This window comes from Alligator mississippiensis, chromosome 10 (assembly GCF_030867095.1).
Source record: "Alligator mississippiensis isolate rAllMis1 chromosome 10, rAllMis1, whole genome shotgun sequence".
In the NCBI taxonomy this organism is placed as follows: Eukaryota; Metazoa; Chordata; order Crocodylia; family Alligatoridae; genus Alligator; species Alligator mississippiensis.
The window spans coordinates 40,239,077-40,265,617 of record NC_081833.1 but is presented as its reverse complement, the minus strand read 5'-3'; the positions used below and the strand labels follow the sequence as shown (position 1 = coordinate 40,265,617).

The following is a 26,541-nucleotide window of genomic DNA, read 5'->3' as shown; positions in this document are numbered from 1 at the left end:
AGAGCAGTAATACTTTTAATTTCACAGATAAGGAAACTGAGGCATTGTGTAGTCTGTAGTCTCATTTTCAGATGAGCTGAGCACCCATAGAACTATTGACTGGTAGGACTTAAGTGAGCTCAGCCTTCTGAAAATCAGTCCTTCAGTGACTTACTCAAAGGCAAGGACTGAAGCCCAGGCTGTGTGTGTCCAGTATCCTTTCAGTGGGCCACAAGGCCTTCCATATTTACAGACTGGGTGAGCTGTATGAGTATGCCAGGGACTAGGGGGAACAAGCTACGGCTGGACCCAGGACAGAAATGCAGCAGCGCCTGAGAATGGCGGAACTAGCAAAGCCACTGGTTCAAACTAAACCCCTTCACTCAGTGTGAAATGCAAGCACCCATTTCCCTGGAGTGCACTCTCCTGGGCAGTGTGCATGCCATGCCTGTCACTAGCATCAGGTCCTGGGAAGAGCAAAGCATATCCAGGAACCTATGCAAGGTAGGCAGGGCTGACACCATCCTATTTATTATCTAGTGAGGACACTCCTCCCCAGATTCACCACTGACTGACTGCCTCACCACAGTACGGTCTGTTTTGGGGAAGAAAGGGCGTGGGAGAGCTAGGCCTGGTCTGGAGACTCAGCCTTCCTCTCACTAGGGATGGCTGCCCTCACTCCCTAGCAGGAAGGCAGAAGTTATGGAGGCCTCACTTCATTCAACCAGCATGAACGAGCCATGCTCTGGAAACAAATACCAAAGGCAAAGCATGATTCTCCTGTCACTGGCAGCAGAAAGACTATGCGATAACCCAGGCTGCTTAAGAAGACCACAAGGGAGCACAAAGAGGGGCACTGGCAGCACAGGGGAAGCAAAGTGTCAATTGGCAAGGAGAGAGAGGCACAACAAGCATTTCTTTAACAGACTGGAGGGCTGAGAAACCAGGGAGAACCTGTGAGGTATTAACAGGGCAGCTGAGTGAGGAACAGCTCCAGCCGAAGGGCAATGAGCTAAATGGCCCCTTTGTGTGGGGGGTTGATAAGGAACAATGTGTTCCCAGAGGAGGAGGAGCTTGTAGCACTGGTGGGGAGAGACTAGAGGAAAGTCCTGAAACCTGGACCTGAGGTCAGCAGGTAGCTTGAGAGCCTTTGGTAAAGGTAAAGGGCTGGAGAGCCCTGAATAACAGGCAAGAAAAGGGCCCCAACTACTGGCCAATGAACCTGGCAGCAGGAGTCTAGGCTAAGAGGTACCTTCTGGGCAACAAAGAAAGGCACAGAGGGAAGAAGTGGGTAGGGAGATGGTGCTCTAAGCACCCTCAAAGCTCGGGGCTTGTTACAAGGTAGGACACGCCCTGGGGAAACTGAGGCAGCTCACAGAGCCACTCTAAGTTCTAGCACCAGTTCCTGCTGGCAGCTCCATCTTCCAGAGGGAGCTGGAGTCTCTGCAGCAGCGTATGCCCTTGCCCCACCCTATCTCTCCTTAGCGTATGCCCAGTATGAGGTCTTGCACGAGATCCTGTCTAAGGCCACTGGGAGCAGCACTAGACAGTACCTGGACTCAGCTCAGGAAATCTCCTCACTGTACACCCCCAGAGTACCACAGAGTGGGGAACTCTCTCCCCTGGGTTTCTAAGCCTGCCTGGCACTGACTGACCAGATGGCCTCAGTCAAATTACTTAATTTTGGCCAAAAGAGTTTTGTTGTGAGATTAACACCCCAGGTCTTTAGCACTTGTCACTGGCCTGACTACAAAGCAGACTTTTTAATAAAGCCATTCCGCGTGGTCTCCCCAGTGCACTTTACAGCAGGACAGCTAGGTCGGTCACAGCTGCATTCAGGGAGTGCTGTGTGGAAGCCTGAGCCACTCACCTCAGCTGGGAGTGTAGCTTGGTCGCCTTCGAGTTGAAATCTTCCCAGATCGGGTAGGAGCTCTGAAACAAGAGGGAACAAGGAACAAGATAAATCACCAGAGAAGAGCTGTCACAAGTGCAGACTCTTTATACCAGTCCCACCCCTTCATCCTCAGGTGCCTTACAGAACGAACCAACTTGGCCATGAACAGACTTGAGCACACCAGCATGTGATCCCAGACCAGTACCTTCGATTAGTTCACTCAATCCCTGATGGAAGTGGGTCAGATCCCATTAGCTGAACATCCCCAGTAGTCTCTGTGAAGACCCAAATGGCATCAGCAGGGGATTATTTTAGCCCACTAAAATGCAGAACATCTCAGTACCACTGTCAGGAAGGAAGCAGGAGGAGGGAGAGTTAAAGGAGAAGGAAGAAGGCTGAGGTGAAGTTGAGGGAACATTTTGAGTTACAACGTTTTGCACTTACAACATTTATAAATTGACACCCTGTTTCAACTTTATGACATCAGTTTCGACTTTACAATTCTTGATTGGATGCAATGCCACACCAGTGAACAAGTTGGCTGTGTTGCTCATCTCCCTGGAGAACATCTGTCCAAACTTCCTTGGACACTTTCTTTAGGAAAGCAGACAAGACACCAGAAAAACCTGCAGCCAAGACTCCTGAGAAGACTCCAGCCAAGAACCCTTCAAAAAGTCCAACCAAGAGCCTTTCAAAAGGTCCAGCAAAGTCACCTCAAAGAAGTCCTTCCAAATCAATATGATTGCTATTTACAATATAAATACATTAATGTAGCTATATTACTCATCTATAATTGATCGAGTACAAAATTCTGGGGTATTTTTCATGAAAACAGAGTATGGGGCCTTGGTTCAGGAAACAATTCCCCATTTATAACATTGTTTCTTACCCACCATGACTGACCAAGAGTCCTTTTCAGTCCAGGAGACTAACTCCTCTGGTCCAGGTTGCATGGGAACTTGTTACTGAGGCAGCTGTTGTGTGGCTATGCCTTCTTCAGTGCCAGTCAGAACTGGGATTATAACCCTGTGGGGTCCCCTCAAGTGTGATACACCTGGATACAAGCATCTCCTGCACAGCTCCAGGCAGGCTAGTCCCTGGTGGTAGACTTGAGCATCTATACATGGCTTTTATTCCAGATCAACTCTTCCTCTGGCACCCCGAAACCTAGTGAGACTCAATGCAGCTGTAGGACGCAGGGCACATAAGAAATCTGAAACAAAGTGCTCTCCTGGACAAGGAACACCACCAAGAACATGGAGTCTCTGCCAGACTCATCCAGCACATATCTCCTGGAGACAGAAGTGTGGGGCTGGAGGCATGGCTAAGCCTCAAGCAGCTTAGCCCTTACTTAATTGCTCAGGGGATCTTGTAACAGGAGACAGTCTCTCTGAGCAAGGCCTATGTCTGAAGAGACCAAGAACCTCTGCTCTCTCTGTACTGGCTGATGTGAAATGGGTTGAGGCACTTGGTTCATATTCCCTGATCATAAAGAGCAATCAATACGGTTGCCACTAGCTAGCACCTGTGTGGGCTGGGGGAGCGAGGGGGGAAGGGACAGGGGACTCAACTCAGTTCTCTGCCCTCTCTGAAGATGGTTCGTCTCAGTCAAGTCTGAGGCACAACTCAGTGTGGGGAAACTTGCCTTGCTGCACATTCCTTGTGAACCAAGGGCTCCAGGCTACAAAATAACGCAGCACTTTCTGACGGCACTAGATTCCCTGGGCCAGGTCCCACTGGTATAGATCAGCATAGCACCAGAGAGGGTGCTGAAGTCCAGGGAGCTGTGTTGGACTGCAGCAGTTGAGGGTCCAGAGAAGGTCCACTCATATGGTTAAGGGCTTGCAGACCAAGCCCTACGAGGAGAGACTAGAGAACCTGGACCTTTTCAGCCTCCGCAAGAGAAGGTTGAGAGGCGACCTTGTGGCTGCCTATAAGTTCATCACGGGGGCACAGAAGGGAATTGGTGAGGTTTTATTCACCAAGGCGCCCCCGGGGGTTACAAGAAATAATGGCCACAAGCTAGCAGAGAGCAGATTTAGACTGGACATTAGGAAGAACTTCTTCACAGTTAGAGTGGCCAAGGTCTGGAACGGGCTCACAAGGGAGGTGGTGCTCTCCCCTACCCTGGGGGTCTTCAAGAGGAGGTTGGATATGCATCTAGCTGGGGTCATCTAGACCCAGCACTCTTTCCTACCTATGCAGGGGGTCGGACTCGATGATCTATTGAGGTCCCTTCCGACCCTGGCATCTATGAATCTATGACCTTGCTGCTGCTGCTTACACATCTTATAAGAGAGGATCAGTTCCCCGAGTCAGTGACCAAAGCTCTTGAGGACACGAAACAACCAGAGACCACAACCTGCCACGGTCTTATGAGTGACAGTGGAAATGATCCAGACACCCCTTGGACGGGCACAACCAAAGGAGGAGGGCTGGGATAATGGGAGGCTGTGCACAATACAAATAACATCCCCTTCAGTTCAGACAGTCTTTGGCCAAGCCAGTCACAGTAACAGTGAGTAAATGTGGGTTTAGGTGAGATGAGGGTACACTGCAGTCTGCAATAAGTGGTGTCCCTGATATTCAGACAGGGCTCAGAGGAACAGCAGCTGCTTGTAGGCAGAGCCCCTCCATCTCTTGACAATGCTGTGTCATTTGAAGAGGACTGCAGATTGCTTAGCTGATACAGTCATGGAGCAAGTCAGCATCCATAAGATGAATGCACATGCATAAAAGTAAGTTATTTAGCATATCTTGTCCCATAGCTCCCCTGAGTGACAGGCATTAAGAGCACATTACAGAGGGATGTAGGATGTAGCTGTGTTGATGTAAGGACGTTGGCAGATAAGGTTCTTTGGGTGAATCTGATATTTTTTATTAGACCAACTTAAATAGTTGGAAAAAAAATTTAAGCAAGCTTTCAGGTTCAAAAACCCTTTGTCAGGCTAAGGAAGTTTCTGCAGTTGGTGTGTGCTCTTCCTGGATGCAATGAAAATGGAACTGGGAGATGGAACTGGGACTAGCTACCCGGATCAAGGACAACAAGAAGTCCTTTTTTAAATACATAGGGGGCAAAAAGAAGGTACCGGGCAAGACACACTAGAAAATCTGATTGTCGCACCTTGACGACAAGGTTAACCGATTTAATGATTTCTTTGCCTCCATTTTCCTGAGCAGGGACCAGATCAGCCCATCCGCTGGGACCCCCTCAGGCCCTGGGGGAGGCGCACCCAGGCCTAGGGTCAGTGAGGATCTAGTCAGGGAACTTCTGGAGGAACTGGATATATTTAAATCAGCTGGTCCTGACAACCTCCACCCCAGAGTGCTGAGGGAATTAGCAGAGGTCATCGCGGGACCCCTGGCATGGCTTTATGAGCACTCGTGGTGCTCTGGTGTAGTGCCAAGGACTGGAAAAGGGCCAATGTGGTTCCCATTTTCAAAAAAGGGAGGAAGGAGGACCCAGGAAACTATAGGCCAGTTAGTCTTACCTCGATCCTGGGTAAGCTTTTTGAGAGAATTATCCTGGCACATGTCCATGAGTGGCCAGCAGGGGAGATTATGCTTAGGGGCAACCAACATGGGTTCATTAGAGGCAGGTCCTGTCAGACCAACCTGCTGGCCTTCTATGACCAGGTCACAAAATCCTTAGATGCAGGGGTAGCAGTGGACGTAGTCTTTCTGGACTTCAGGAAGGCCTTCGACACTCTCACCCCATTCTCAATTTAAAAAACTAGGGGACTGTGGCGTTGACACCTACACAGTCAAATGGGACGCTAACTGGCTGGAGGGTCGCACCCAAAGAGTGGTGGTGGACGGGTCATTTTCGACCTGGAGGGATGTGGGCAGTGGGGTCCCCCCAGGGCTTGGTCCTCGGACCCATGCTGTTCAACATCTTCATCAGTGACTTGGACGAGGGGGTAAAGAGCACCCTATTCAAATTTGCTGACGTCAAATGGGGGGGGTTGTGAGCACACTAGAAGGGAGAAATACACTGCAATTGCACCGGGACAGGTTACAGGGGTGGGCAGATGAGAACAGGATGGATTTCAACACTGACAAGTGCAAGGTGCTGCACCTGGGGAGGAAGAACCAGCAGCATACCTACAGGCTGGGGAACTCCCTTCTCACCAGTGCAGAGGCAGAAAAGGATCTTGGAGTCATTATTGATGCCAAAATGAACATAGGCCGACAGTGTGGGGACGTGGTCAGGAAGGCCAACCGTACCTTGTCATGCATCCACAGATGCATCTCAAGGAGGTCCAAGGAGGTGATCTTCCCCCTCTATGAGTCACTGGTCAGGCTGCAGTTGGAGTACTGTGTCCAGTTCTGGGCGTCGCACTTCAGGAGGGATGTGGACAGCATTGAGGGGGTTCAGAGGGCCACCCGCATGATCAGGGGGCAGCAGGGCAGGCCCTACAAGGAGAGGCTACGGGACCTGAACCTGTTCAGCCTCCCCAAGAGCAGGCTGAGGGGGGATCTAGTGGCCTGTTACAAACTAGTCAGAGGGGACCAGCAGGCATTAGGGGAGTCCCTGTTTCCCCAAGCACTACCAGGAGTGACTAGAAATAACAGTCACAAGCTGGCAGAGGGTAGATTCAGACTAGACATCAGAAGGCGCTACTTCACTGTCAGGGCGGCTAGGATCTGGAACCAACTTCCAAGTGAAGTGGTGCTGGTTCCTACCCTGGGGGTCTTTAAGAGGAGGTTAGACGAACACCTTGCTGGGGTCGTTTGACCCCAGTACTTTTTCCTGCCATGGCAGGGGGTCGGACTTGATGATCTGTTCAGGTCCCTTCTGACCCTACCAACTATGAAAAGTAAAGAAGCCAGAGGCTGGTCTGGTATGCATACAAGACAGGTAGTCAGTGACCAGCTTCTGGCTTCTTTACTTTTCACTCCATCCAGGAAGAGCACACACCAACCGCAGAAACTTGCTTAGCCTGACGAAGGGTTTTTGAACCCGAAAGCTTGCTTAATAATTGTTTTCCAACTATTTAAGTTGGTCTAATAAAAGCTATCAGATTCACCCAAAGAACCTTGTTTGCCATTACAGAGGGATGAATTCAGGCACCTAAGTGCCCTGTCCAATGCCATGCATGTAGTCAGAATCAGACTGGTATTAAAGCTGAGGAACCTCTCGCTCAGCAGCTTTGCCCATAGGGCCATATCTCTATGTCAACTAAAGCAGCTTCACTGACCACCATGGAACTGTGCCTGCTTACACCAGGTGAAGATCTGTCCCCAAATGGTTATATCTTGAGAAAGGGTTCTCAAAACAGCACACCTCTGGGCACTGGCTGGCTCACAGGGGGCCTGGTGATTGGACATGGACTGTCTTACCTCTCTGGTGCAAATACAGCCCAGATTAATAGTGACCAAGCAGAAGCAAGGGCTGCTGAGTGGCCTCTGTGACATGCTTCCAACTGGACAACTGGGCACATTACCAAATAATCCAGGGTGTTACAACTGGGACTAATGGGGGATTCCTGCTTTCAGTCTCTGCAGCAAGCCCAAGAACAGAATGCTGCAAGCACTGACTCCTCCAGGCAGGATGGAAGCACACTTGTGCAGTGTGGAGTAGCCTGCACTGTTGTTACCCTTGCTGTACCCAATTCAGGGATAAATTGAGAGCTTTGGCCTCCAGATCTGTCAGTCTGCCTCTAACTCCACACCCACAAATAATTCACTGAGAGCAAACAAGAATCATCTGTTGCTGCCTGCATCACTGAATGGGACTGGTGTCTCAGCCAGTGGGCGCCACCATTTTACAGGTACTTCCTGCTAGGAAGCCCAGACAGACAACCTCACTGGAGATGGACAATGTGTGGCTTAGACCAGGAACGCTCAAGTGAAACCAAGAGCCTTTTCAAGCAGCTGTGTGGTATATTCCATTCTTCCTCTGAATATGTTCTTGGCTAGCTGAGCTGTGGTTTCCATTTACTCAATGTCCATGCATGTTTAACACAAATAAATTCAGCCGTATCCGTTGTGTTGCTACTGACAACACTGTAATGCAAGGTAAATTCCCCCATACCACACTTTCAGGTATTAGGCTGCACTCCAACCTTATATGGGTAAGAGGGTAACTTTGTTAGAAATGACTTGTACCTACTCTGTAGAAGACGCTTGAACAAAGCCTAGTAACTTATTTTTCTTTATGATGACAGTTCACTCTCCAGATCACCTAACACAAAGGACAGGCCACCAGTTTCTTACTGTAATTTACCTTATGGCAGAGCCCAGAAGCTTCAGCTTGGCTGGGGTCCTATTATGTTGGATCCCAGTAAAAACACAAAGCCCTTCCTTCAAAACACTGATATCTCTTTAGTACCTATTCAGGAGCTGCTACATTTCCACCACTGCGTACACACAGAGCAGACATCAGCCAAGCCCTGTGATGCTCGTGCTCAACGCTAGTACAGCAAACAGGCCAGCCCCACCCATGTAACAGGACCACAATGCAATCAGTCAGAGCTGCCTTGTAATAAGCATTGCAGGCAACAGGCACGTATTATATAAATCAAACACACACAGTAATGCCAACCACAAGTGCTCCACAGTCATGAGTCAGGCCTGTAAGAGATCACAAGACTGCCTTTAAAATGTAGGATTTTTTCTTGGTAATTGATATGCAACAAAGAATAATTGGGTCTTTTTCTTTGCTTTCTGCTCTGGAGACCAGGTCACACACAGGTAACATTTCTTAGCTTTTCACTGAAGCTGTTGGGGGAAGGTAGACACAAAGGTTTTTTTTTGTTGGTTTTTTTTTTACATAACTGCAAAGCTTAAAGCTTCACAAACACATAAACTGGAGCTTTATGAAATACATCAAATATCACGAGACTCCCAATAAACTGGAAAGACTTAGCAACACAGGACAGAGTTTATTGCTAATACTGTCATTATTATTTGCACTAGTAATATTACATAGATTTCCCAGTCAAGGACCAAACCCAACTGTGCTGGGCTCCTCATCTCAAAGAATTTCCATTTGTAGTATGAGCTTGTATTAGATCAGTGAGGTGTACCATTTGGGGCAGAAATGTCACAAAGTGATGCACCCTCCCCAAGTGCCACTCCAATCCCTTCCCCATGCCTAATCTGCTGTTCTGTTTTCTGCTCTTTGCTCTGTGCTCCCTCCCCAATCTACTGCTCTACTTTCTGCTCCCTACCCTATCTGCCACTGTGCTACCTACCCCCTCACCAGTCAGCTGTTATACACACAGGCTACCCATGTCGCTTGTGGCATGCATGCTGTAGGTTGGTCACCTCCAGATTAGATCCTCAACTTCCCCAAACATAGGTATCTACCCTTGAGCTTATGAAGTACTCCCCTACTCAGCAATAGTGGTAAATTCTTTAATGTCTTTGTGAGCCCAGTTGTTAGCGGGGCTCACCACAAAGCCTTGCCCATCAACAAAGATGGAGACTCTTGGAGCAAAACCTAAGCTGTTTTATGTGGGCAGAGGCTATGTACCAGTATTTCACCCAGCACTGGGGTAGTCAAACACTCCCAACAGCAGAGGTCAAAAAGAAGGTTTCCCCATTATTTAAGTTTGGTATGGATGGTGGGGTCTTGCCCAAGAGGCCCTTCCATACCTATATTATTGTCAGAGAGACTTTACCGAGTTATTTTCTTTAATACAGAGGAGCCAGGATTTGGCCCTGCCTCATGAAAACTCCAGGGCAAGAAGATGAGAAAGAATACAAAGGGTTTCTAACAAGAATACTTTCCAAGCTATTCTAAAAGCAGGTCACAAAAGCATTGGACACAGATGTCGCAGTGGATGTAGTCTTTCTGGACTTCAGCAAGGCCTTTGACACCGTCTCCCACCCCATCCTCATTAAAGAACTAGGTGACTGTGGTACTGATGCCTACACAGTCAGATGGATTGCAAATTGGCTGAAGGGTCATACTCAGAGGGTAGTGGTGGACAGGTCTTTTTCGACCTGGAGGGAAGTGGGAAGTGGAGTTCCCAAGGACTCAGTCTTTGGGCCTGCACTGTTCAATTTCTTTATTAGTGACTTGGCCGATGGGGTAAAAAGCAGCCTGTTTAAATTTGCTAATGATACCAAGTTTTGGGATGAGGTGGGCATGCTAGTAGGGAAGGACAGATTACAGCAGGACCTGGACAGGTTACAGGGGTGGGCTAATGAAAATAGAATGGGTTTCAATACTGACAAGTGCAGGGTGTTGCACTTGGGCAGTAGGAACCAGCAGCACACTTATAAGCTGGGAAACTCCCTTCTCAAGAGCACGGTGGAAAAAAGAGATCTTGGAGTCATTATTGACTCCAGATGAACATGAACCAACAATGTGAGGTCACGGTCAGTAGGGCTAACCGTACCTTGTTGTGCATCCACAGATGCATCTCAAGCAGGGCCAAGGAGGTGATCCTCCTCCTCTATGCGACACCGGTCAGGCTGCAGCTGGAGTACTGTGTTCAGTTCTGGGCGCCGCACTTCGGGAGGGATGTGGACAGCATTGAGAGAGTTCAGAGGAGGGCCACCCGCACGCTCCAGGAACAGTAGGGCAGACCCTATGAAGAGAGGCTACGGGACCTTAACCTGTTCAGCCTTCACAAGAGAAGGCTGAGGGGGGACCTGGTGGACATCTATAAACTCACTAGGGGGGACCAGCAGGGTTTGGGAGACACCTTGTTCCCCCTAGTGTCCCCCGGAGTAACAAGGAATAGCTGCCACAAGTTGTTAGAGAGTAGGTTTAGACTGGACATCCGAAGGCACTAGTTCACAGTCAGGGCGGCTAGGATCTGGAACCAACTTCCAAGGGAAGTGGTGATGGCTCCTACCCTGGGGGTCTTTAAGAGGAGGCTTGACGTCTACCTAGGTGGGGTCATTTGAGCCCGGTTTTCTCTCCTGCCCAGGGCAGGGGGTCGGACTTGATGATCTACAAGGTCCCTTCCGACCCTACTTCTATGAATCTATGGAGGGTGCATGGCTCTTTATGCCTCACATGGAATATTCCACCAGTTCACCAATAGCTTTGAGTTTTATGTCTTGTTTTTTGTTAAACAAATCTACTTAAAGTCAAAGTAAAAAGATAAAAATAAAAATAAACAAATCTCTCCTCCTAGTGATAGCCACAAGTTTATTATGGGCAAAATGCTGTGGTAAAACAAATAAGCATGCTCTAAAAGTGTGTGTGTGTGTGTGTGTGTGTTTGGTAAATTGAATCATGGGTACTTCTGATATGTGCCAGAAAGCAAAGGCACCAGAGCATGGCTCTGAAGTGTGCTGTCACCTATGTGATATTTGGAAAAAGGGAGCTCATTCAAGCCAAGCTGCTCTAAGCAACTATTTTTTGAAGGATGGAATAAAAGACAGAAAGAAAGTCTAACAGCACATTCAAGAATCTGGGCACCAAGACGTGTTAAAACAATTATTTGTTGTAGGGCACTGGGAAGCTAGGACATAGCCCTGCCACAACTAATTCTTCTATATTACGCTTTGTCTGTGAGTCATAGAGTTATACTCCTGTGTTGTAGATGGAAAAACTGAGGCACACAAGGCACACATGATTTGATCATGATCCCATAGTAAGCCAATGGGAGAGCTAGGATGAGAACCAGGTCTGTGTCCCAGCGCAAATTCAAATCACCCTGTCACTCGCACTGCAGATTTCACCACTAGGTGGCACAGGATTTGCTCTAAAAAAAGAGAAAAATAATGACCCCCCCCCCCTCTCTCTCACACCCACCCACCCACCCACAGAGCTGGGCTTGCCACCCAAACTGACATAGTGCATTATACAGAGGAACAGATCATAGGGTACAGGGAGGGGCCTGCAAGACTTTGTTCTTCAAAACTGGCAAGGGAAATGGAGCTGAAGGTTACATCTCATGGGCCCAGCAAGACATTGGATCACAAAGGCCTCCCTACTGTACTAGGCTGGAATACCATAACCCACAAGCTATATGTCACAGTGTCTTCTCCCAACGCTGCATCCATTTTTCAAACATCACCTTGTAGAGTTGGGAGGCTACTGGCTACCTCCATAGAATTCCTTTTTGGGTAATGTGGAAAATAGCCCCAGGTCCTGATGCAGGGAGCAGGCCTGTATCCTCCTGTGATGAATATGTGATCCAATTCCCAGGGAGACCTGCATCTCAGCTGGGCATGGCCATACCCAGTAATACCAATTCTTATGCTGGCAACCCGAGTCTCATTATAATTTTTGCTTTGCTGAAGCACTGGCTACTGGAATCACAGGATCAGTTGAGAATCTTACTTTTATTTTTTTAAAATTATATTATAAAACTCTTTTTGGGTCTTGCGATTTGTACAAAACAGCTTGGAAACATGAAGCAGGTGGAACCAGTAAGCAAAGAAAAAGTTGCCAACGTTTACTATTTTATAACAATGTCATGGTTTTCAAGGCAATTTCAAGATTCTTAAAGCAATCTTGTGATTCTGGAGGGCCTGACACGTAAGTTTTGAATATGTGAACCTGGCAATGCTGCCCTCTGGACCCAGCAAATATGGACAATGCAGGACCACAAAGGCTCTTGTCTTCTCTCTCCCACAGAAAAGTGACTCTGTTTGTATCTCCGCACAGGACATGAGCAGGTTCACACCTGGCCATTAAATGGTACGCCCCTTTAAGTTTATTCAATTCTATATAACACTGAGTCCAACCAGGGTGATTTGGAGAGATGGACACTGATGAAGAGATGGGACAGTGTGCTGACTTCACATTACAGACAACGGCAGGTCATGAGTACAAGTTAGCTCAGCTCATCCCACTCCCAGCTCTGCCATCTCTGCTCATGAGTAGGCTAGCCCTGGAAGAGCATATGGCCATAGGTCAGAATTGAGGGAGAACAATGGAAAAAAAAACAGGAGTGGAGGAAGCTACCACAGCTTTTGTATGCATTACTCCTGACTCTCTCCAGAACTAGTGGCCTTCTGTTTTCATGAGCACAATAATTATTCACTTTCTGGAACCCCAGGTAGTAAGGCACTAATGCAAACTTCCTTTGAGGCTTCTGCCTCTCAATCCATGTACCAGGCCCACTGATATTGGGTTCTCCTCTTTGCCCCCCCCCCGTGAACAAAGCTCTTTCAAAGGATATTGCCTTTGAATATTTCAGTCCCTTGCAGAGATTCACTCCCCTGAATACATCCTCCTCAGTACCCTGTGGTGCTCTCCAATCACTCCTTGCCACAGCTGCAGGAGACCTCACCAGCCAGCTCCTGATCCTCCCCACAAGTGTTATGGAAAGACTTCTAGCAGGGCCCTGCCAAGCTACCGGGTAACCTGTCCCAAAAAGCTAGTACACTGGATTATGATTTTATCACTCCTCCCCAGCTTCAAGCATCTGTGGTTTTCCAAAGCCTTATTCATTGCAGCCACACCTGAGCCTGCTGGAGACACACAGCCATCCATCCCCTGAATGAGGTGGTTGTGCAGGGCACAGAGACAGCACTCACTCCTTCTATAGTCTTTCCCTCACTCTGAGTAGCAAACAGTGCACCTTTCATGTAACTCCCCCTGCAAAGCAGATGGACTGCATCTACCACCAGGGCTCTGGAAAGTGTGAAAATGAATGGAGAAACTCACAGAGTTCGCTCCATGCTAAAGGCTGTTGTAGTCCCAGGGAAAATTTAAAGCAGAGGCAGGGCTGCAGCAAGAAGGTAAACATTGATGCAGGGAGGACACAGAAGGCAGGATGCTCCCCAAGAATGAAGTGCAGGCTGGAGCACTGTGTAAGGAGGGAGCAAGCTGCTCTAGGAGTCCAGGCTGGAGCCCCAACAGATATGGAAATGGAGATTTGGACTCTTCCCTCCATTCAGGGGTTAGAGGCCCTCAGCAGGGCTCAGGAAGCATTAGTCTGACCAGGCTGCTATGGGCCCTAGTCCCTGCCAGGTGGTCTCATGGGAGCTGAGTACAGTCAGCACTTCACAGGATCGGGCCCAGAAAGAATCTCATGCTTAGGCCCAATTTTTCCCTTTCCTCTCAAGCACAGGAAATGGGCAGCTGTCCTTTTTTTGCAGCTAATATCTTTTCTTACTGAGGCTAGTCAAGTATCCCTTCCTGGGGACCTGCTGGGTAGCTTTATTCTGGGGCAGGGCTATCTCCTGTTCCCCCAACACCAACCAAACATATCTGGCATCAGCCAAACTGAAGACTCTGGGGCTATGTCCCCATCCTGGAACCCAGCACCAACTGCAACTGGAATCACTTAACCCAGCATCCTACAAGAGAACACTATTGCAAGGAGAAGCAGCAGCTGTGACTGGTTCCATTGTAGAAGTCCACAGAAGCCCAGATGAAGCAAAGGGGGAACCCAAAGCACTTGGGAAAAAAACAAGTAGTACCAGACAGAACCCTTGTACAAACCCCTGCAGAGTCTGGATTGACACTGGGGGGGGTGGGGGGGGAAAGAGTCTGTCCAATCACAGATGAGTAAGAGTAGTGCCATGCAGTCTGGAAAATGATGTAGACAGGTAACTTCTAAATGACCTCAGACCAGTCCTACTTTACTGACTGGCACTCAGAACCTCCAGGGCTGGTGTGTGGAGCCAGATCATATGTAGGGGCTCTTCAATCCTGCCCCCCAAACAGAATACACACATGTGCTCACCACTGTCCTCCCACACCTCAGTGGGAGTTAAAGGGTGTAACAATGAACTGAATGACACCCATGAAAATCCAGAATAATCTCAGGGACATTGTGGTAGGAGGTACATGAGACCAGCACTGGGCCCTGCATTTGCAAAACTACCAGCCACATAGGTGGCTAGCCGCTATAGACAGTGTCATCCTGTTATTGTACTCCAGGAAGCATGTGCCAATAATGAGGCTGGATAGGGAAGGTTTCCCTCTGGAGAGTACCTTGGTCAATCAGTGTCTTTGCTTAGAGTCATGTGACTTACACTACAACCATTTTGCCTCATTCTTCACTCATTTTGGAAGTAAGCTGCTGCTCTCCCACTAGTCACATTATGCTCCCTTCCTCCTCCCCAACACACCTCTTAGCCTTGTGACCGAGGGATCAGTACTGTTGGAATTCTCTTGGCAACCAGAGCAATACCAGCCCCTTTGTCTTCCACCCTGCGATTGCCTCAAGAAGGGCCATCCCCATTTACAGCTGTGCATGTGCATGTGCACACGCGCATTCTTTCCATGGTGCCTGCCTAATATGCACACCCTTTCTGCCACTGCACCTTGCCCAACATTGCCTGCTTCACTGTCTTCTGAAAGGCATGGACATCTCTGACTACAGCTGAGCCCCAAGGGAGGTTTTGCTAGCTCAGCTGCCTATGGCTGCTGAGCTGTGTTTTACCTGGGGGACAGACTGCACCTGGAAGCTTCAAAACTGCTTTTCTCCTTATTCTCCAACTGGAGGGGAGACACCAACAGGGACAGTTGAGGTGAGCATCCTCAGAGCTGAATGTGTGCTGTCTGGATATTTACATCTGCCCTCAAACACCTTTCTCCAGATCTTCAGGGCATGCGGAAAAGTCCATGTGCTATTTATTCACCCCAGGGCCTTCCTGGGTCAGGGTGGGGGAGGGCTCCTTCTGGAGGAAAGCAGCTTTAAGCATGGGTGACCTTTAGCCACACTTATTGACTGGTGGTCTTTGCTATGATTGGTCCCTGGAGAATCATGACAGGCCCACACTATCAATCAAAAAAGCTATACCAAATACAGTTGTCTCCCCCTTCCTCCTCTGTTATTGCCCAGGGATACTGCTGTCACGACCCAGGCCTCATGTGAGATACGTTTTAGCCCAATTTTTTTTCCCAATCAAAATTTCATCCACATGGGGGGGGAGGAGCATCTGTTGCTCTTCAGCCATCCTCTGTGTGTGATGTCATAGTTAGGTGTACTCCTGCTTTATGGGGATCCTGAGACTGGAAGGGGCATTGGCAGGCAAGCGCTCAGCTTTGGTGCTCAGATACCATGGAGAGGGGCAAATTTGTAATAGTCATCCAGACTGAGAGGCAACCTACGATCTAGCCATTATGTAGTTAGATTGATCCAGGATGTACTTCAGCTAAAGGGCAATCATTCATATAGCTCTTTAACCAGCTTATGTCTGACCTGCCAGTCCTCTGAAAGAAGAGTGCGAGTTAATGAAAGGCTGGAGGCACTGAGCTGAACAACAGTGTTCTAGTGCTAAGGATCTCAAAGTCCTGGAGTTTAAAGGGAAGACTGCTACTTTGTGTCCCACAGTCCCCCTGCTGCAACTGGAGGAAATGATGCAAAATGAGGGTGAGTCTGACAAGAAACTGCTGTAGATCCTTTCAGCCATGACACTAATCCTTGAGCCTGGACAGCCATTGAGATGAGACATTGCTAATGACAGAGGTTTTCAAGTCTGCTCCAAACCACCCATTATGTTTTGGCTTTTCCATTCCCCCTTCCTGGGAAGGATTCAGGAAGGGCCTAATCCAAAAAGAACCTTCCTTGCCAAAGAAGTGTTATAATTAGAGCTGCCATGAGTCATAATACTGCAGGTTGGATCCTTCCATAATTGTGGAGTAGTACAAAGTGGCCCTATATTTGCCCAACAGGGCAGACAAAGATTTCCTTTGTAGGAGGGATATTGACATAAAGTTGGCATAGCCAACTCTATGCCTGTGCTTCTTAGACAGACCCCACCAGGGGAAGGTGACATGTTAGGAGGTGGGCAAACCTCAACAATATAAGAAAGAAGCACACACTAGAGCAGTCTTTGGCCTGCTGTGGCTTGCAGCAGAGGAGGAACAAGATGGCATGGTTTGGACACACAACGAGGACTAGAACTGAGAAAGGCTTGGAGATTACTTAGAACCGCTGCTGTTTCCAACTGCCCTTCAGCTCTGCCAGGCCCTGCTCCAGCACAGCTAGTACTGAGCCCTATGAACGCACATTACTACACTACAGTCATCCTGGTGTCTAACTGAAAAGAACCAACATGAGAGGGTCAAGGTGTCATAGAGCAGCAAGGAGCATCCAAATACTAGGCAGATTGAGAGTCTCTACTGACCATTAGGTTAGTGCCAGACTTGGAGAAGCCCTGCTTGACAGGTCATGCTCAGGAGCATCCTGCTCTGAGCTCCCCATGGGTGGGTCCTGAGCCCAGGCAGGACTGGATATGCCTTGATTTTTCAAGGTACAATACTTTTTGAAAGAATGTCTGGGAAAATTCAAGGGCAATAAGTAACAGAGGTGCAAAGGGCAAGATCTTGTGGTTTGAAACCTGGGTAGGGCATTGGAAATGGAGAGGTAGTTTACAGCTGCTCGTGAGAGCAGAGACACAACTACCTGTGAAGTTACTATTGAACCTGGTGGTGTTAGAAACAATGACTGTATAAATAAATAGAAAGCAAGACTAGAACCCCAGCCTCTCACTCAGGGTTTGGCAAATAAAGGAGAGCTCTTTTTGCCAGTGGCACCCAGGGTAAACCCTGCGAGAGAGTTGGGAGGTGGGGACAGACGGACAGGACTGTGTTGGAGTTCCTGGCATGGCAATGCTGCCGGGGCATGTATCTGCTAGGGGTTGGGGATAATTCTGGCTCCCCTCCTAATTTGTGGTCCAGGGTTGGTGCCCCTCTCACCCACCTCTAGTTATGCTACTGCTTCTAGCTCATGCTTGTAATGAGCATAAGTCTTCACTTATCCTTTACATGGATCTGCCACTGGGGGACAACATTGCTCACATACTTATGAACCAAGGGCCCAACCCAGTCCTCAGAGTCAGTAGAAAAAATTCCCATCGACTTCCTGGGGCTTGGATGAGGCCCACAGGCAGTACCTTACAAGGCGCTTTTAGAAGATTTGTTGCTGGTCTGAGAAGGCAGCAGGCTGTAAGCTTTGCCTGGTACATTGGCTTGGGGAAATACTCCCTTGGCATTTAGCCACATTGAGTTGGGGATGGTATCTGGTGGACATGGACAAAGGAAATCAGCTTGGTTAAGCAAAAGAAGTAATGCCAGATCATTCACGCTGACTAGGAAGGATCATCAGAAGGCAAAACCTGGGCAAAAGTACGCAGAATACATCAAAGCCATCACCCAGTGTGCAGCTACAGTTACAAAACTGAATGGGATATGGGTATAGCAGCAAATCCAGACCCATCTCCCCTCAGCACTGACAGAATGATGTTCTTCTCCCATGAATGCTCACCTGAGGCTGATGAGTTCCAGAAAAGAGAAAGAGGGTGGGGAGTTAGATACATGGATGAGATTCCTGAGTGAGGAGAGTGCAAAACTCATCAGTACTGAGCCTGAGGAAGAGACGGTTACAAGTGATTTCTCTGAAGGAGGGGATTTGCTAAAAACGGGTTTGCCCCTATTTCTGACATGGTCCTGCAGGAGAAAGCAAATAGCTGCCTCAAATGACTGCTAAAGTCAGGAAACATCCTGGCACTTAGAGCAAGGGTTTACCTGCAGCTTCATGAGTGCCAGCCTCCTTCACATGTCATTCCAAAGTTTCCGCAGGGGTTAGCTGTCTGATGAGGGGCAGCATTTGTGTTCATACATAACAAGATGTGAGAATGCTTATTCAGATACTGCAAGGCATAAATCTAGAGTTCAAGAAACTGTCCTCTGTCTCCAAAAAGAGCACTGTGCACATTATGGAACGGGGTGTTTGGTTCCCCTGAAGCCTCAGGCACAGTCCAGTGCCAGGATACTCAGTTGTACAGAGCAGTGATTTGACCCAGTCGGGAACATTTTGTGTCTGTGGGCTTTTTACCAGGGACTGACTGCAAGACTTGTACTCTTGGCTCCTGTGCTGAGCTGGATGCTGAATTTGTGGTAAACACGGCCTTCAGTGCAGCACTATTCAGCCTTGGCTGACATTAGCTGCGGAGAAGCGTGGGGCCTTGGAACTCAGAGCATCACACTTACTGTTTGCCAGGGGCATCTGACTATCTTTTGCCATGGCCTTATTCAAGTAAGGGGCAGTCTTTTTCACTGGGGAGGGAGTTGCCTCACTTCCAAGCCAGCACTCTCCCCACCAGATCACATTGTCTTCCCTCCAGCCCTTATAAATACAAATTGGCAAACTCTGCTTTTCCAGCAGTGAAATTGCTTAAGTCTCCCCCCTTTGGAGTCTGGGGAGCAAATGGCACAATTTCACCATCACAAGGCAAAGGAGGGAGGGAAAGAATCAAAGCCATCAGCCTCCAGGATATCTGATCTCAGTAAGTTATCTTAGCTTAGTTCTCTGGCCTAGCTAGCTCTGTAAGAGTTGTCCTAGTTGGTGATGGTCTGTGGCAGGGGAGAGGAGACCCTGAGGGGGGTCTCCCAATGGTCTCTCTAGAGTGACAGCAAAAGCAGCTTCTTTGTTGTGCAGGTCAGTCAAACAGGATAGTGAGTAAGAAACCGAGGAGAATGGCCCTTGGCTAGGGAGTAGGGCCCCAAGGGAACCTAGGAGGATAGGGATGCCCAAAAAGAAGCCCTTCAGTGGATGGTGGGCAAAACAAGGGGGTGAAGAGCTGTTATCGCTAGATCAGAGGGGGAGCCACAGGACTCTGTAAGACAACCAGTGGGTTCCAGTGTCCATCAACCACCTCTGAGCAGTAATAACCACAGGTCCTTTGCAAGTATAGCACAAGAAACAGCTACCATAGAGCTGCCTGCTCCAGCAGGAGCAGCTGGAATCAGCTCCAGAGCCATCCTAACACCAGTTGCTCTCTGTCTGCTGCCTGCTCTACATCCAGCACTAACCAGGGGGTCCCTTCCTCCCTCCTGCCCCTTAATCATTCTTCCCCTCCATCAATGGCAGGGGGCAAGCCAACCATGGGGTACATGGGGATGCTCATCCCTGCTCTCCCTCATGGGGTGTGCTTGATGCAGGTAGGTTCTTCTCCCCTGGGCCCAGCAGAAGGGCTGGGGTTCTGGTCCCCAAAAGCCATAGGAGGAGAACTGACACTGGGGAGCTGACATGCTTGGGAAGGGTTCACTGTGGCTGGTTTCTTTCCTCACACACAGGGAAGGGGAGGCCAGGTTAATGGGAGAAGTATTCAGGATGCCACAGCTCAGGAACACTGGGATTTGGGCTGAGTGAACTGAGAGTAGTGGTCAGGGCTTGTGGAGAACCTGTGTTTCCTCAGATCAGACCAGGGAAGTGGAGTACTGCCATGCAGCCAGTCCACAACTGACTGGTCTTGCTACCAGGGGTTGACCATGGCCTCACCCAGCTTACTATACCCAACAGCCCACTAAGGAATATATAGAAATGGCTCCACTCAATGAGAGATGAGGGCCTGTGGGATTCACAAGAAACAGAAGTCACCAGGATGTGCTCAAAGGGCATGTGCATGAGAAGAAGGCAACTATGGGACATCTTAGAGAATGGTGAGAATGGGGCATGGACATTTAGGGAAAGCAGTGGTGGGGTTACAAAGTGTGAGTATATTTAAGCAACCAAGGCTGACTCTAGCAGGCAGCTTTACCCCCAAATTGCACATGCTCCCCGCAACCCCCACAGCACAAGAAATGCATTTAAAAACAAAAGTCCATTATTTAATCAAAGTCTAAAATCCTACAAGAGTCAAAGATGGCAGAAGAGTGGCAACCACTGGATACTGCCAGTCTTAAATGTCCTAGTACAAAGCTGCCCACCAAAGGTTATTGAGGTTCTAAAGGGTTTCACTGGCTTGCTCCCTCATGCTTCCACTTGGCTCTGTGATTCATGGTTAAACTCATTAGGAGTAGCAAAGGGAAGAGCAGTGCGCAAGATCAAGTGAAAGGGAAGGTATATTCAGATACCCATTGCTGATCCAACCTTTGGCACAAGTACAAAGTAGGGCTTGAAACTCTGCCCTGAGAGCAACAGCAAGACATCTTAGCTATTCTGTCACCATGCCTAGTACTGTAGCCAGGAGTGGGGTACTGGGGCAACTGCCCCAGGCACCGAAGCGAAGGGTGCCAACAGGTGGTGCCCAGCCAGGGTGGGGTGTGGGATGGAGCCGTGAGCAGCTCATCTGGGGGGGGCACAGGAATGGGGGGGTGGTTCCTGCTGCTGTATGCACCCCTGGGCAAGCATGGGGGGGGGTATGTGCCCCCCCGGATCTATGCGCGGGACAAGGGCGGGCTGCTGCTATGGGTTTGCCCCAGGCGCCAAACTTCTTTGCTACGGTACTGACCACACACCTGAACAAGAGCAAGGCAAGGACAATTTGCGTGTGTGCACATGTGCATATAGAGGTCAGATTTTGCATAAACTGCAACATGTTGGGTGAATGCTGGGTGCTGAGCTCTTTGGAAGATCTGGCAAAAAATGCCCTACCAGCGAAATCAGCAGAATGAGCACTGGCCTTCAAAGCCAAGTGCTGGTAGCTACATTGCTTGGGACATTACAGATAGGGTTCCTCAGACTACTTAGGGACAAAGTGCTATTAAGACTTCTATTCCTTCCCGTTCTTGATGCTTGCTGTTAACATACCTTATCTCTACAGAGACAACTCCCAGGTCCCTCCTGAATAACTCATGTTCTACCCAGCTAGGCACATTTTGTTCTTTTAATTTCTTAATCTCTTTCAGTGGTTCTTTCCCATTCCCCACAGCTATGATTCATCTGTAAGAAGAAGCATGATGATACTGCAAGGAAAGCTATTCCTGGGAAATCTCTGACTTGGTTTGAAGTAGTAAGCAGCAGATGTCTTGCCTGAGTGCTAGCACAGAGGAATTATTGAGAAGCACCTTCATTTGAGGAACTTTTTTCCCCGTGGGCTGAAAACTGGAAGCCTGCTAAGTGATGTGATGTCCATTATTCCTACCTTAGGCTGAGCAGCATGATTCATGGCAACAGTGCCAGGACACTTGGGTTCTGTTCTTAGCTGTCCTACTGATTTCCTGCATGATTGTGACCAAGTTGTATCCCTGCTACATGAAAGGCTAGAGTGAAGGTGAAGTCAGCTAAACCAAGGATACAACTTGTGTGGGAAACACAGACAGGATTTATAAAATCAACAGAGAGAGGAGATGAGTGTGAGGTGAAAGGGGCATGCTCAAGGCACTTGGATAACAAAACTACTCAAGTCTCAGCATTTTGTTATGGTGATGAGATGCTGTGTCTGTAACAGCAGTGAGTAAGAGAGTTAGGTGTGGGAGGACAGACTGAATTTGGTGACAGGCTTATAGGGTCCTTTTCCAGTGATGCCTGGAAGAGAATCCTCCCTGCAGGAAGGGACTGTGCCCAAGTTTCCCACTGGTGTTTATTTTTCTCTTCTCTTGCCAATAAACAGGGATCTGGCCCTTTGGCATGTGCAATTCCAGGCAAGTCACTAGTGGTGGTATGAAAAAAGTGAGATTATTCCACCAGAGGCCAATAACCAGGCCTAGCCCTGCATGAGGGCCATAGGAAGCTTTATGCAATATGCTCCTAGACAATAACTTCAAGGGCTGCTAACATAAGATATTCAGGAGACAATGTGGGGAAACCCAAGACTGTTAGAGGCTGTAAGTGGAGATGCATGTGTTAATTAGGCTTCTGAAGAGCTACAGGCAGCCTCTCTGTGACCTAAATCAACTTTACTACCTTTTGGCTTTCCCGTGTGCTCTACTCGGCACCTGCTGGTAGGAAGCAGGGTGCTTACTCCAGTGGATACAAACACTATGGATGGGAACACCACTGACCTCCTCTCCATCCCTTTGTACTTATACCATAGGCAACAGGACCTCTCTTTTTCCCCTGACAGCCACATGGCTGAATCCTATAGAGGCCCAAGTACCAACAGAGGCTCATGCTCCCAGGAACAAATCCTTAGCATAGGAGGGTGTAGCTCACAGGAGACAGGCATGGCTACAGATGCTTCAGCGAAGTTCACAATAATGAAGCAACTTTGTTCCGATTTGTAGGAAGCACTAGGCCAGTGATCATAAGCTGGGGTTACCTCATGGCTATCCCAAGGGCCCCAGGATATACATCACAAGGAAAATCCATCCCATCCACTTCACTGGCTTGGCTCTGACTCTAAACAGCTCCTTTTTCTCTTAGTAATCTTTAAACTCTGCCTCCCCCATGGCAGTGATGATCTTTGAGCACCGCATATACAATAAACTCTGTCTAACAGATGAACCCTACTGAGCCAATCTGTGTACCGTTCCTTGCCCTCCAACATTAGGAGTACAGAGAGGGATACTAGGGATATTAGGGACTACTCTGAGGATACAGGAAGAACTTTTTGAGGTTCATTAGAGGTGAACTCACCCCTTGCAGGGTACTTACCCACACCTGAGTAACAGGGACAACATAGCATGGGCTGAGAAAGCTCAGAAGAGTTCTTACTCATTGCTTCATAGAGGAAACTTTATCCTGGTTCATGACTGGCTGGAAGAATTCATGGAGTGAATTGGAGAGCTCTTACTGCTTGTCTCCTGGGAGATAAACTCTACTGAGGGGATCTCAAACAATACAGTCCAGCTGTGCATGAAAATGACTGCCTTCTGAATGGCTGCTGCTGAATGACACTGGAGTCAACACCAATCAGATCGCACATGCAAATCTCTGCCTCCTGATGCCCCATCCAAAATGAAGAATAGTGCATTTCAACCCCATTTGATTCAGCATGGAGATCCCTCCAGATGGAAAAATTCAGAACGTATGGAATAATAACAACATTGACTTAATGCTTTGATGGGCATCAGTCATTTCCCTTGAAACACTAATTAAGCTCAGCTTAACATGGGTCAGTATTTGCCTCCCCAGCCACTGAACCTCAAGGTTCAACTACACAGAAGTCAATATTTATGCAGAATATTATTCAGCCACCCAGAATGAGATGTTGGATTCTGACTGCTTTTCAACCAGCCTACCCAACTTGCACACATTACTGACCATACAAGCTACAAATTCCCATGCTGTGCGGATTGGAAAACAGTGCAGCTATCCAACCTGAATGCTGAGATTTGCATATTAGACAGTTAATTGACAGGTGGTTAGCAACTGTACAATATGCAAATCCCTTGTTCTTGTTACTTCCTGTACTCTTTGAATATCTCCGCAGTATGCAAATCCTCGTGCTCAGGCATACAATAAATACCCAATCAGAGTGCCAGGATAGTTAATGACATTGGAATGCAGCTACCAGCCAATTTCCGTATCCATGCAGCAGGAAAAGCTGCTGCTTTGCCTTCATCCATATGCCCACAATAAATATGACCAATGTGATGTCTCATTCCATACATTTAGTAGAAAATGAAAACAGCTATCCCTAAATTAAGTCTGAACAATTAATGCATTGAGATAGTCTCAGAGATCAGTGCAGTTAACAGTACCCTCAGTACCCTTCTGCTCACTGGTCATTCATTTAACTCATTATTGTTAGCATCCTGTAACAGAAAGCACCCTCAAATTCATGTTCTCATCATACAGCTCTCCACTGTCAGATCTGGCCTTTGGCTACAAACCTCTGCCCAGCTTGACACTATACTGACAGCAAACTGTATGGTGCAGATGGCTGGCATTTGCTATTAAGAGGCCACCTAGTTATAAAGCTTTCCAACATGAAATTACATCACAGGAACCCACTATGCAAAACCCAGACAATTGGCCCATTTTTTTTATATTAGACTAACAGGAGATCCTTATGTTGACACATGGTTGCTCATGCATGAACCAAGAGAATAAAGTGGTATATACAGCTGCATTATGTCCTTGCATAATGCCTACTTCTAATGTTAGTTGTCTTCTCTAGTAGCGAATGTACCGCACATACTAATGTGACCATGGCCCCTCTCCATCATGGATGAGCATGTACGTCCCATCTGGGCCTAGCATGTGGAAGCCTAGAACAGACACACAACTCAAACTCTATTAAGGGCCACTTGCTAGGTGCACTTTCCAGGGGAGGGTCACCACTGTGGGACAGATGGATCAACTCTGATCAGACAGGAGCCTCCTCAGTGTATTTGCAAGTAAGAGATGTAACTGTGCAGACAGTTGCATGCACAGATTAACGAACGGCTGCTCAGTGAGGATACATTTGCTTTTCAAATGTTTTTTCCTTTAATAAAGTGCTTTAATAAAGAATTACAGCAGGCCACTGGTATTGCACAGTAGCACCATATGGCTTGCAGGCCCTGTGTCTTGAACCTCTGGCCTAAAGGAAACCTTGGCTCTGGATGCCCTCTCTGCCTACAGCCTGTAATAGCACACAGGACTGTTGGGTTCATAGTTCTGGACTGGGCCTTTCTGAGGGTGGGTGAAGAAGCAAGATGAATAGGAGTCAAGATGGATAGGAAATAAGCAGAAGGGATCTGAGGAACATTAATTGAGCTGCCCTGGAATTCACATTCCTAGAGCTCTAAGGTACGCAGACAGGGAGGTGATTTTCCAGCTTCCATGTGCGTCTGATACTTCATATAGAGCCCTGAGAGGGGTGCGAGGAATGTAATTATAACACCTACTTGGGGTGTGCACATGCAGTGGGAAACTCGACTTTCCTGTCACAAGTGATATAAATAACAGCAGTAATAACTAAAAAACACAGCATAATGCAGTGATTATAGTCCAGTGGTACCTCTCCACAGCCTCACACACTGTTCATTTTAAACAGTCAATGTAAGTCACTTTATATTGTTACCAAGAGACACCACATCATCAGGCTTTTTCGGGGGCGGGGGGAGGAGGTGGGAGATGACACCAATGTTTTCCACTGAGAAGTATGGCTGGAACACTAACTTACAGAACCACTGGTAAATGTATTACATTTGCCTACATGTAGTGGGAAACAACCATGAGTAATATGGATGTGTCTGGTCATGACCCATTAGAAGCTATTTCACTAGAGCACTAGGCCAATCATAGCCCTTTGGCCAACCAAAAATTTCCAAAGAGCATCTGACTTGCAGAACCACAGGAATTAGAGAGGGGAAAGCTCCATGAAATCATCCAGTCTGTTCCTTTGGAGCCAAGGCAGCCCTGGGCCATAGCATCTAGTCTGCTGCCCAATCTAGCTCTGAAAGACTCATTTAATGACTCTTCCACCACTTCCCTTGAGAGACTTCCCCACACTCAGCCAGACAGGAGGGTCTTTGTTAGGGCAAATCTGTTAAGACATTGTTTCCAGGTCTTTGGCCTAAACATCCTTCTGCATGATTGTGTCTGATGTGTCCTGCCTAGTCAAGTCTTCTTGATGTTTGTGGAGAGTGACGGCAGGATACCTGACTGCATATAATTCCCCACTACCTCTTCAGCCCAGATACGCATGGTTAGTTCTGCTACTCAAGAATGCCCAGAGCTCTGGGATTCTCTAGTTCTTTCCAGGTTGTCTCAACATTTACAACTCCCAATTAAAATGGGATGCCCAGTGCTGGGCTTTTTCTCTCAGCAGCAGAGAGAAAGTAACACATTCTTCACTTAGATCCATGGGGGCCAACCTTTTGGCAGGCATGCCACAAGGTAAGCCCAGCCCTCTCCAAGTGCCACTCTGATCCCTTTCCCCTGCCTGATCTGTTACTTTGCTCTGCTCTCTCTCCTGCCTGCTCTATCAGGCACTGCTCTCCTTGCTCCTTGCTGGATCTGCTATGTGCCCCACAAAATGACTGTGATGCTACTTATGGCACATGTGCCACCATCCCTAGTTCAGATGATACTTCTAACCTGGGGCTTCTAAAAAGAACATGGAAAATCTAGCTGCCCAGGGACAAGGCTGAGGGGTGAGCACTGCAGGTTGATGAGCCCTCAAACCTGGAACTAAGAGGG

The 26,541-nt window shown here is 48.1% G+C and overlaps 1 protein-coding gene across 5 annotated transcripts in view; it reads right to left on the bottom strand.

Moving 5' to 3' along the window:
• The window catches only part of MTSS2 (MTSS I-BAR domain containing 2), a 117,103-nt gene that overhangs the window by 83,192 nt on the left and 7,370 nt on the right, over positions 1-26,541 (bottom strand). For all 5 annotated transcript variants that reach the window (XM_019497287.2, XM_019497288.2, XM_019497290.2 and 2 more), the window contains exon 2: positions 1,850-1,911. In XM_019497287.2, coding sequence (XP_019352832.1) covers positions 1,850-1,911 — 62 coding nt within the window. The remainder of the gene's footprint in view (positions 1-1,849; positions 1,912-26,541) is intronic.